Raw genomic sequence first — 13,393 nt, 5'->3', positions numbered from 1 at the left:
TTTGAATCCTTTCTTTTTAGATTTTTTCGTAAGTTTTCCCCTGTGTGTGTGTGTGTGTGTGTGTGTGTGTGTGTATACTGACCAACTATGGAAAAATACTAACGCATTTATTAAAGATGATCAGCAAGCTATACTAGTAACCTTTAAAGACATTCTTTTTATATACCTTGACTCTGACCACTAAAAACAAGCTTGCTTTGTTATAAATATAATTTATTTTCTAATGGAGAATTTGAAATTCTTTATCCATAAATGTAAACTTTTTTTTATTTTTAAGAATTTAAAATGTACCTTAACTCTATTTCATCTTGCTTTATAAAGAATTTGCTTTATACACTAACTAATCCTAGAGTTAACAAACTAAAGATCCTAGAGTTCTTATTTGTCTCATTTATATACTATTAGGTCTGTCTATTCAAGATATAGATTTAGGCTATGATTTACTTATCAAACAATAACAATGCATTTCAAATCTTTAGTTGAAATGTCTCAAACATAGCTCAAGATTTCTGCCACATAAGGAAAAATAAATAGCTCAATCATAAATGAGAAAGCCCTCTACGTCATATATGAAAAAAGTTGACAAGTAAAAATTGTGACAAAAGTAAAACGTATGAGATTATTATGATATCATATTTATAAAATAAAAGGTTGGAAATTATAGCACTATGTCATATATGAGAAAGTCAAAATTTCCATAAAAAGTACAATTTATTGGGGGGGGCAGGTGTCTTCATTATGTCATAATTTTGCCATAAACATTTCTATGGCACTGTGATCTAATTTTGCTGATTATTATTTTTTTTTTACTCCAAATTTATTATTTTTGTTTTGACGCAGTGCTTACAGTTATGTGTTTAGATAAATAAATACAAATAATCCAAACTGAGCCCAAGTGGACACTTTTAATAACCACACAAGTTGAAATGATATGGGAAGAACTAAAAAAAAAAAGATAAAGATAATAAACAGTGTATTCCCATATACACATTTATGCATATCATTTTGTGCAATATAAAAATACAAGTGTAAAATGACTATCATTCATGACATGATCTTGAATGATGACATTGAATGATCTTGCAGAGCTAACCTGGAAGCTGTGGTCTGCACAGGATTACGACACTAGACAATACTCTTTAGCAGACATTAATCAGGTTTACGTGCGTGTATTGGGGGTTGTTGGAAGGTCACCTGTGTGGTGCGTGTGTATGTTTTCCACAGCAATTCAAAATTAACAATTAAAAAATTCCCAGACCTTAAAGTATTTAGGGAGTGTGACATGTCATAGTCCCCCACCCACAAACCCAACCCAAAGATGAGTCAGGAGACAAGGGTAACCCCCAAATCAGAAAGGTAAGTGTATAAAGAGGAAAACCTATTTCACCTGTGAAAGACACCCACAACAGTATGTTTCCCCTTGACTGCACTACTGTGAATATCATTACATCCACTGATTAGTATCACTATGGCAAGCCGCATTAACAATGAATCCTTAAAACATAATAAATCTAAAAAATATGTACTAATCACAATTACATAGTTGGAATTGAATAGTTGATATCTGAATGACAGATTTCCATAGAAGTCAAAGGCAAAACATTTAATGTGTTACTATAGTAACAAAATAAATACTACTAGTATCTAAAAAAATAAGTACTAGTATCATGAAAATAAATGCTAGTATGTTTTAAGGATAACATGTTAAAATAGCACTTGTATACTTGATATCTTGATCATATGATAGAATCACACTAGTAAACAGTATACTGTTCTGTAAATAATGTTTTGGTTTAACTTAAAAAAGTAAGTAACCTGTTTGCTTTAAAATTTTGAGTTTATTGAAAAATTTAGTTGCCCTGAACTAGTAATGCGTGGGTCGTCTCATAACCCGCGGACCCCGTATGTCTATTTAATGGTCGCGGGTGCGGGGCGGGTTGTAAAAATATATACAGTGGTGCGGGGCGGGCCAAATAACTTCATAAAAGCAGCCCCGCTGGTTGGTGCAGCACTAACAGTTACCTTGAACACTGCAGGAGGAGTTCACATGCAGGTGTTCTTCTGGCGTCGCGTGTTAAATGTCTTCATTCCAGGTACAGTCAGTGGCATATGTTTCAGCATGTCATATGAATGTAATTTCATGGGTTTTATTTTTTTCAAACGCCAAATAATCGCGATGCTCACGTTTACAAGCCAGTGTCATTATAGTAGTCTATTGGTTACCGTTTTACAGAATCTATATGATACTTCAATTCAATGTTTGAGTGGTAGGTAATCACCGTAACAAGCATGACAGCATCGGTCAGGCACGCCTCCTTCAGCTCACGCCAACGAGCAAACGCTGGTCCAATGTTGATCCTCGTCCTGCCTTTAATCCCATCACTTTTTCGTTTCCTCTTATTTATTTAAAATCCTTAAAAAAGGTTTTAAAAAAAAGTTACCTGGTTGCCTTAAAATTGTTCATAGAAATTAAAATTTTGAGTTAATACAATGAACATTTTTTGAGATTCAACAACCTTTATTAAAATATTATTAAAAGATTTTGTAAGCATATTGGGTAATTGTGTGTGTTTTATTTCTGATGACGCAGTGAAACATGCCAAATAGTGCTATTTTCATGATTTATCAAATTTTTTATGTTGTTCAGATACAATAATATTATGAGTTTCTATTTATTAAACAAGTTTCCTTCATCGTATCAACTCAATTTTTTTTATTTCAATAAACTCAAAATTTTAAGGCAACCAGGTTACTTACTTTTTTTAAGTTAAACCAACAAAAAACATTTTTTTTACAGTGTACAAAATCTTTTGAACAGTATAGACTACATATTAGTATATAAGGAATAATAAAAAGCATCAAGGGCACTCACAAATGTTTGAATGACATATAATAAAATATCACATCAACTGACTTGAATTATGAACAGTATATTGTTTTATGATTTTTAAAACCAGTGTACTAGAGCAAAGTTTATTTACACTAATTGCCACTTGGTTTAATGCTTTAGTGATTTCCACAAATACCTGTCAGATCAGCTTTGCTTGAGAGGAAGTTTTGCCATTGTACAAGATTATGAGATTAGTCAGATGAGTGTTAGATTACTCAGATGTCTGAATTCCCCTCATCTTTCAACACCCCATCACTGTCCCAGTGTCAGACTCTGCCAAAGAATGTGGGAGTCGCATTAAGAGTTGTCAGTTTATCCCATGATGCTGGAAATGGAGGAAGCTGGGGTCACATTGTGTTGTCACGCCAAACATGGCTTATTTCATGAGAGATGCTGTAATGTCATTATGGATGAGCATGTTTGTTGTGCACATCTGGAAACGACATCCCATGACTAAAATATTAAGCTGTATTTTAATTCCCCAGTTTCACTTCCTTTAAGGAAGATAACAATATTTTTTTTAATGCCATAATTGGAGAGGAGGTAATTTCAGGGGAATCTTTTTATCTCTTATGTGTAGCAAATGAGTCACAAGTATTGTGATTATTGTAAATATGCTGTTGCCTATCTCAACAGAGAGATAAAATTAAATGATTAAGCCTATCTATAATTCTATTAAGCTATAAATCAAAGTTATGTGACAGGCTGAAATAAGAATAGCTTTTCAGTTCAGTACTTATGGTGAAATGTGACCGCAGAGTTTCAGTGCACTATTTTTAAATGTCCCACTTTTAAGTTCTCCACATTTAGTAGAAGCCTACGTATCTTTCACATCTCTACACCCGCTCATGCGGTATGCTGAAAACTTGCATCATTTGGCCCACCACAGTCAATGCACTGGAAATTAAAAAAAAAAAAATTGTGATACAAAGTTATTGGTATGTGGCATGCCACAGTTTCCCCATAATTACACCCATGTACACCTGTAATGTTTGAGTAAAGATGACAAGGGCCAACAAAGTGTTCTAAATGCAAAATAGTGGTGGCAGCATTCACTTAAAAAAAAAGTTTTTTTAAAAGCATTTTTTAAATGGAGATTTTTAAAGGGTTTCTATTTAGGCCCTTTTTACATGATGTAAAACAAGTCTCTGATGTCCCCAGAGACTTTTACAGTTGTATCTTAAAAGACCCTGCTGATAATTTTTAATAGCAGGTTATAATGTTCACTTTTTGAATGTGAGCAAAAACCATAGATGGTATAAAACTATGGACTAGAGCATTTTTGAAGCCCAAAGTTGGTGGATCCGGTTGGCACCATTTTTGGCATTGTGTTGTTGCATGCCATTCCCAGATAGCCGAAAATTGGCAAAGTTGGCAGAGCTGAGGTGACGTGATGACTAACAGACAGCAGAAAAATGGCAATCCACCTGTCCCTCAAGTTGCCGCGCCCTTAATTTATGCCGAACTTTAAGGCTTAATATAATTTAAACAGATGAGTTATAAAAAATGTCACCCCTTCAGAGTTGTCATGAAAGGCAAAATTAGCCATATAGACCAAAACCACATTTTGTACCAAGCTGTTAACATACTTTTTTCTTCTGTAAATTTGGGCATTTTAACATGGGAGAGAAGTTAAACTGAGATTGCAGTTTAAGTCACTTCCGTGTTGGCTTCAAGAGAGACCACAGGAGGTTGCCGCTGGACAAAATGGGCCGTTTTTGTGTTTTGTGTGTGTCCCTTCATATGCGAATGAGCTTGTGCTCCCCCTTTCTAGAAGAGGGCGGAGCTTCAAGAGCTCATGTTAGCAGCTCCGATTACCTCATGCGGACTCGCATTGATAATGTCAGAAAATGTTCATTCTTTTATGTTCAAACCGGTGTCAGACAATGAGATACTCAGGAAGAAGTGACAGCTTATAGAATGCAACAGGATGCTTCTGAATGGTTAGTTGATGAATTTATGTAGCTTGATGTGGAGTTAACTATATTCAAGTCATTGATTAGCATCATTGGCGGCAGTACTCAAGTATTTTTACTTTCCAAAGTAATTTTGTTTTTTAAGTATATGTACTTTATCAGTGTTCTTCTTAGGAAAACTTTTACTTTACACCATTCCAAAACATAATATTGTACTTTTTTACAGCAATACATTTCATATTGAATATTACTCAATTACATAAAAAATGCAGTATTGTATATTTTTACTTTTAAGTAAAAGTATTCAAAGTTTTACTTGAGTACAAGTTAGAAAGTAGTACTTTTTGTATTCGACTCTATACACGATGTGATTGGCCCGGCAAGAGTTAGGCGAATACAGCTCAGATGGGTATTGAGACGTCTATTGCTAGACGACACTCGCGGGCAGATTAAATTTGCTGCCGCTAGGGTGCGTTTAGATTTCTAGGCTAATTAAAGGTAAGAAAACAACAACTTTTATTTATGAAATGTAGTGCAGTAAAAAGTGATATTATATATTATGCTTTGGAATGCAGTGAAATAAAAGTTTAATAAAGAAAAACACCGATAAAGTATAATACTTAAAAATGTACTTGAGTAGAAAGTAAAAATACTCCACTACTGTCCGGCTCTGATTAGCATATTCTGTCAAGATCATCTATAAATCGCTATGTGGAAACTGTTGTAAGATGCCGTCAAAGCCAGAGAATATATGCTTCATGAAGATAGAACCGGTATAGTTTAGTTTAGGGTAATAACCAACACGATATAATACGCCATAAAGTGCGTATGCACACGAAAAACCGCTTACCATATGCATGCAAAAACTCATTTTGGCGTATACATTTCACGAGTTTGCACACTTGTACTACTTATACGCATTTTCGTGAGATCGGGCTGGTAATAACATATGTTGTCATCTTGCTTTGCTATTGCATTTGTGTTATGTGTATTGCAATAAATGTGAAGATAAGGATGTGACAGCTTCACCAGACTCCCAAATGTACTACAACTGTTCCTCTTCTCTGAAGCAGCCCGACATGGCCTCACCCCCTTTGTTGTGTGTTTATGTAAATGTTAGGGTTAGTGATCTCAGGAAGAAGTTTGTTGTAGCCCCTATCAGCGGTTTGTTGTAGCATTTCTTTAAAAGAAAAAAATTCATTTCTTTAAAAGAAATTATCTCCATTTGCTTTGAACTTTTAAGTGTCGTAACTTTGCAGATGTTGTTTATGTTAACTTAAAGTAAAAAATAAAAGTGAAATCATATGACTCTTTTAATCTTATATCATGTGGTATTTAAAAGTTTCTGTTCTGTATACTTAGATTGTTCTGTAAATCACAGGACTAAACAAAAAGCATTATTTTTAGGATTACTTGAATAATTAAATTTAAATGAAATCCATTTATTTAAATAAAAAAAATAAAAAAATCAAGTTAAATGAACACTATACTCTATTCTTTACTAGAGAAACTACACATTGACCTGATATAACTCATACAACATTATCTACAATGGTAGAAGTACAAAACTAAATATTATTTTATTTTTTTGTACTGTTTTACCTCAGAATAAAATTTTCTGCTGTTGCTTCATGCAGATAGCAACACAGACTGGAAAACCTCCATGTGGGATCATAAAGGAAGCCGGAGAAAACTGAAACTGTCATATGACTCCTATCTTATCTGTGATTTGTGGAATTGGTAGTGTTTCTTGCCTTCTCAAGTTACAACTATCCCCGGTCTCCCCTATAGGGAAGTATCCGATTTCGGACACAGCATGTCTTTGTTTTGTTTGATATTTCATCATGCTTCCTACTACAGAGCCCTTTAGGGGCATGAAGAAAAGAAAAGAAAAAGAAAACCTTAGATGAGAGGATTTTTTTTTCTCTATAAAATGCTTTGCATTCCTCCCAAAACCTTTGCATTTGCTCTCAGAATGTTTACATTTCTAGAGGAATTTTAAACTATTTAAAATATTTCTAGAGGAATATTTTTCTCTATATCTCATTTTTCCCCCCATCACCATATCCCTTTAGGGACTTTTTTGTTCATGTTTTGTACGTTACTTGTAAGTTCCTTGCTGTTTGACATTATAAATCATGTATTTCATTAGATATCAAAATCCTCCTCTTGATTATTTTTTATCTCCACTTACAATGAGTTTTCATTTTGGTACAAAATTACATTTATAGTACTGTGTATATTTAGAGTAATCATACAGAAATATATTAAAAATTGGAGAATTTGCATCGCTCATCCAATTAATCTAGAACTATCATTAACTTATCCCATAACTTGTGAGATGTTAAAACCATCCCAAAACACTTTTAACAGGCAACAATTAACTTTTGACCTCATATTTTCAAATTGGAAGATTTAAAAAAATAAAATAAATAACATGGCAAAATCGCTATTTACATTAATTGAGAAGCATCCCCCCCCCCCGTATAACCTGTTAGATGTGACATAACCTATAGTTATACATTCTATTGTCATTCTGTTAGATTACGAGAGCAGTGAGCAAAGCTACAGTAAGTTCTCAAAAGTCATCAAAACATTGATGTTTTGCCTGCATGAAAAGCCATCATCTGGGATAAATGGACAGAATAATTCCTCGACTATCCCATTCATGCTGCGAGGCCCATAAAAATGTCAAATGCACTTATTCTTTTGTGCACTTTCAATCATGTCATGATGAATACAGAAAGAGGAAATTGCGATGTTCACCTCTCATTTACACCGGAGGAGAGTTTGGAAAAAAACTGTGAAAAGGAAGCAACAAACAGAAAAATCCATTCTAAACTTTTTGATTTATTCTTAGTAAGACTTGTCATCAGATTTTTGTTTAATATGTGAAATAAATATGAGTAAGAATATGATTATTTTGAATGATTTATTACATTAATTTTTAAATCAAACATTCCGTAGTTTGGTTGAACAATTACAGAGACTGTGAATAACAGAATACTTATGACCGAATTACTGTATATCCTATTATGAATTATGTAGTGATATATTATGAATTCAGATTAAACGATTGGATCAGTTAGCCTGAATAATAAAGATGTTTAAAACATTTACATTTCATTCATAGAATTATTAATCAACACCTTCATAATTTATAATTACATATTATGTTGATATTCAGATGAAAATATAAAAATAGGAAGATAGATCCTAATATCATATATATCATCATTATTAGTATTATTTTAATAAATGTGTCAGACACAGCCTTATTTTTAGTGATTGTAATTCCCTTCAGAAGTTTGAGTGGGTGTGTGTGTGTAACTCATGGTTTCCCCCCCTCCATCTTTACCACTTTTTCTAAACACTCCTTTGACATCACTGGAGTTTCCCTTGGTCTTGCAGTCTCCAAGCTTTAAAAAGAATGAAGAACTATTGTCTGAACATAACAGTGACAGACCAAACAAGCAAAGAAGCACTGAAGTGATAAACTGGGCAGAGGAGAACATTTTAAAAAGCACTGATAGCATCTGCATTTGTACATAGTTTGACTTAAGCTTTCGGAGAACTAACACACAGCAATGATGGAGCATGACAGTCAGGTATTGCTGGATCTTGAAGAAGGAATGCTGCCCTTGCCGAAGGAAATGGTGTCGAGAAGGAAGGCTGACTCTTCAAAGTCAGGTGTATGGCGTGTGTGTGGGGTTTTTCTGGCTGTGGCCCTGTGTGCCGCCGCCGCTGTCTGCTTCACGCTCCACAAGGTCAGAATCTTGATCCGCACACATAACATTAACAGAACTGCTTTATTAGATGTGTAACCATGTGTCTCTTGTTCCCTCTATAGTCTCAGAGTAATCAGGAAAGTGGAACTGGTGAGTTTCAGATCCCCTTTTTGTTCCATTCATATTTTATTATATTTTCTGTGAAACTAAATAATCTTATATTATTTGTCTCTCTCCACATCAGGGCTCAGGCTTAAAACGAGAGATCATTTTTCACAAGCAAGTTTCACTTCCAAGGCTGCCATCCATTTAACAGGTAAGCGTGATTCCAAAGTGCTAAATGAGCTGTAAATAAACACCAAAAAGTCCAGCACACCAGATGTGCTAGTCTATTATTACAGAATGCATTAAAAGTTTCAACAATTGTGCATTGTATTATACATTTTAAATTATTTATCGGGGCCGCATGAAGCCATCAATCTTGACTCATTTGGTTGTGTATCGAAAATGTGTTAGGTTTGTTTGTTTCATCTGGTTTAGACCGGTGGCTTGCAGCTAAAAAAAACTAGTTGCAGGTCTGTTCTGATAGGGTCAGGGATAGCATGATTCTCACACTGTGGAAATTTTTTTTGTTGGTTTAACTCAAAAAAGAAAGTAACCTGGTTGCCTTAAAATGTTGAGTTTATTAAAATAAAAAAAATTGAGTCGATACAACGAAGGAAATTGGTTTAATAAATAGAAACTCAAAAAAAATATTTGAACCATACACTGTTAAAAAAAAATATTTTAAAAAATCAGGTCTCCAATTAAAAAAATTTTAGTGACTGATTACAGCTACATTTTTCAGTTGGCCAAATTGAATCTTCATAAATAAAAAAACACAATTACCCAAAATGCTTAAAAAATAAAGGTTGTTTATTTTTAAAAAAAACAAAGCACTGTGCTGAGGAGACTTTACAGAACCTTAAAAAAACTTAAAAAACTAAAAAAAACAACCTTGACAGCTGTTGGTAACGAACACATGTAAACACTGTTATGGTTTGTGACTAGGCATATGCCGATATCAATTTTTCATGTTGCGATTAATTGATGAATTGATTCACGGTATACGATATTATCACGATATTGAAATAAGTTGCAAAAAAAAGTGTTGCCATAGCATAACAGCTTTAAGAACTATTTTTGTAAGAACAAAAATAACTGAATGTTTAAATACAAAGCACCAAAAATATATACAGTTCTGGAAAAAAAATTAAGAGACCCCTCATTGAGAAATCAATGTTAAGTGGTCTCTTGATATTTTTCAGAGCTGTAAAAGTACAATTTTCAAACAGATTAAATTGCAAAAGAATTAGGCTATAAAGAACAACAGGTAGGCTTACAAATTACAATAATGTCTGATTATTTAATGCATTAACTAAGATTGAGCAATAGCTACATTTGGTACAGAAAGTATAATGTTTTTGTTAATGTTAGTTAAGAAATACTGATCATTGTTAGTTTTATCTTAGGTCCATTAAAAAAGTTATTTTGATTTTGATTTTAATGTTATTAAACAGTAACTAAGAAATTAACATTACTTAGAATGATTAATTCTTTATAAGTATTTTTCATTGTCAGTTTGGTAATAAAGAATTAACATGTTAACTAATGAAGTCGTATGTCTCAAAGTTTGACTGAACAATAACAAATAATCAGAACAGTTCTAATCATTAGGGCATAGTCCAGATTAAAACATAAAAATGTTTAAGTTTGAAAATAAATAGCCTATTAAGTATTTAAGTATTTGGTGCTGTGATGAACAACATTGAGATTACAAAAACGAATGGCTGTTTTAAAAACTACACGCGTTTTTTGTTTGTTTGCTGGTTTCCGGGGTAAACGGCTTCATTCTGCAGTTCCATCAGCGCCCTCTGCTGTCACTGAGCGGCACTTCAGCAGCGCGTCTCCTTCACTGGTTCAGTCATGTGCAAACGCACGTTGGGCTTGTTTATATCTGAGCGCGTGTCCCTTTGACGCAGAATACAGCGGTGTTGAGCATTTATAAGGTTGATGGGCAAAGTATTCTTGAGTGCATTATACATTTTTTTATAAATTGTTAATATATTATTATTTGCGATATTTTAAAGTGCCTACGATAACAATATCGTGCATATTCATTATCGTGATAAATAGCATTATCGAAAATCGGCACATGTCTATTTGTGACCATTTTATTGCATGGCATGCCCTCGTCCTTTACAATAGAAAAATTGTACAAGGTAAAAAGAAATATTACCCTGACAACAGTAGCCTATATAGTTTTACTTAAAAGATAAAAAGACTATAGTTTTTTTGTGCATTTTGGGTGTTGGCTGTCAAGAGCATATTACAATTTAGAAACATAAAAAAACTAAATTCCGTTTAATTCTAAGAAAAAATATTGTTCATTGTGTCAACATTAATTAATGCATCAATTTAATGTTTCCCTTAACAATTGTCTTATTAATCTAGGTTAGGTCATCTATAAGTGTAGCCTACTATTGTTCATTAATAATTAATGTTTGTTCATATTATAATGTTTCTTTTTTTATTATTATTATGTATTACTATGTTCATTTATGCAGCTTGAAAAGTTAAAAATGTATTAGTAGCATATCAATTGCATTAACCAAGCAATTATGTTAGGCCACTTTATTTCAAGTGTAAAATCTTCATCTGACTTATTCCTTTTTTTGTACTGTCCTCCAGGTGGATACAACGCTAAACACCGAAATACCCTAGATTGGAAAGTAAACCAGGACCAGGCTTTCTCTTCAGGCGGCTTGGAATTAAAAAACAAGGAGATCGTCATTCCTCATGACGGCATTTACTTCGTCTACACCCAGGTCTCTTTTCACATCAGCTGCACGTCTGACAGGACTGAGGGCCACGACATTGTGAATATGAGCCACGCGGTGTGGCGCTTTTCCGACTCCTATGGAGGCTACAAGCCGCTGTTCAGCGCTATCCGCTCCGCCTGCGTGAACGTGCATGACACCGACGATCTGTCGTACAGCACCATTTATTTCGGCGCGGCCTTCCAGTTAGGAGAAGGAGACAGACTTCGCACCGAAACGACAACAGCACTCCTGCCCCGCGTCGAAAATGAAAACGGAAAGACCTTCTTTGGGGTGTTTGCTCTATGAACATAGATGGGCGTCGAGCAATAATTCAAAAGTATGGAGATAATGGAAACCTGTGGAGAGGAATGCAAGAGACCCAGCTTCCACTAAAATGACCACAAAAAATACGTTTTACATTAAAACAGGTTAAAACTCTAACTCTGAAACGTATGGATCACAGGAATCCAGATATGATTGTATGTGAGGAAAAACAAGTTATTTATTTGTATATTTTGTTAAGATATTAATATTATATGTATTTATTTAACTATTTATTAACCTATTTATTACAAGTAAATTAGGGGAGGTCAGGGATGGTCGTAACATGTTTGACCTTTCTGTGAGATTTGACCTTTCTGCCAGTGTGTTCAAAATGTGATTCAAACTAGTTACAAGTGTCTGCTATTAAATGAGATGATTATTTTATTTTCAACACAAACAGAAAATGCTTGGTTTAGTTTCAAACACGAGTAGTGAAATGTTACAATTCACCTCATGGTCAGGGTTAGTTACTCTGGGGTGAGATGTAACATTATGATATCCACCGGGATGAAATGTAACATAATGAAATAAGGATTATGACAAAAAATGCTTTTTATTCAACACTAACTTTTCAATATAACTGATGTGTGTCACTCTCAGTCATAGTTATTGAACATAATAAATTGAACTTGAGCACAAACATTGTGTGTGGAAGCATCATAGCATTGGCCATAGTAAAATATTGAAATTGAACACTTGAACGTATGTGTGTGTGTGTGTGTGTTTGTGTGTATGTGTGGTTACAATATTTTGATTACCGAAAACCAGGACAGTTGGCCTGGCAATGAGATGTTCAAGCGATACTCGAAGTTTACTTAAAGATTCCTCATTCATTTCAATTCATTTATATGGATAGAAAATTAGGGCCAGGACAGGATATGTCCTAGGAAAACAGGACGTTTGGTCACCCTGTGTGTGTGACTCTGTTACAACTAACCCAGAGTCTTGTTGTTACAAATAACATTAGCACTAACAACTTGCATGAAAAATATCGACACAGACGCACAATAATTTACATTTGATAAGTTTAACTATGAAACTGAAATTCCTGTAACAAAAATAAACAAAGTCACTTTCTTACGTCAAAGTTGTTGTTTTTTACTCTAACATCTGGTATGTCTGACACAGAGCTCTACTTTATCACATGTGGAATAAGGACTAAACTTAGCTTGTGCGAAGTGAATTTGATGATTTGTAACTATTTCCCGATTGGACAGATTGGAGTTGTCACAACTGACCGTGTTACAACCATCCCCAGTCTGCCCCTACTACTGCACTGCTACTGTAATGAAATTCAAACATTTCATAATTCTGAATCCAAATGAATTCTCAGCAATCCATGTAGGCTAATCCACTTGAAATCCATCTAATTAAATTATCCAACCATCATGTCCAATTTGCAGTTTTCCAGATTGAATGACGATAATCAATTCGTCGTTGGCTCTTATATTTGGCTACTGGGTGCAAAAGGATGAAACAATGGTTGTGGGGAGGAAAAATTGGATGAAATTTCTGCAGCAAAAAAGGCCAAACTAACTTTATATTGTTCCAGTTCGCTAGATATTTGTATTCAAATTTAGAAAGCAGGTTCCTAGGAAACCTGCATTTCACTAGTGCATTTGCAAAGCCCTCTGTAAACATGTTTCCGCTGACACTGTTTCCTTATCAGACACT

General features: G+C 34.1%; 1 protein-coding gene across 1 annotated transcript; it reads left to right on the top strand.

Moving 5' to 3' along the window:
• Positions 1 to 8,182: 8,182 nt before the first annotated feature.
• tnfa (tumor necrosis factor a (TNF superfamily, member 2)) lies at positions 8,183 to 12,370 on the top strand. Its single transcript, XM_067425629.1, has 4 exons — positions 8,183 to 8,573; positions 8,657 to 8,684; positions 8,779 to 8,850; positions 11,265 to 12,370. The coding sequence occupies exons 1-4, from the start codon at positions 8,394 to 8,396 to the stop codon at positions 11,699 to 11,701; spliced, it is 717 nt and encodes a 238-aa protein (XP_067281730.1). The 5' UTR covers positions 8,183 to 8,393; the 3' UTR covers positions 11,702 to 12,370.
• The last annotated feature ends 1,023 nt before the right edge of the window (positions 12,371 to 13,393 follow it).

This window comes from Pseudorasbora parva, chromosome 19 (assembly GCF_024679245.1).
Source record: "Pseudorasbora parva isolate DD20220531a chromosome 19, ASM2467924v1, whole genome shotgun sequence".
In the NCBI taxonomy this organism is placed as follows: domain Eukaryota; kingdom Metazoa; phylum Chordata; class Actinopteri; order Cypriniformes; family Gobionidae; genus Pseudorasbora; species Pseudorasbora parva.
The sequence above is the reverse complement of the archived record's forward strand: the minus strand, read 5'-3'. Positions and strand labels throughout refer to the sequence as shown.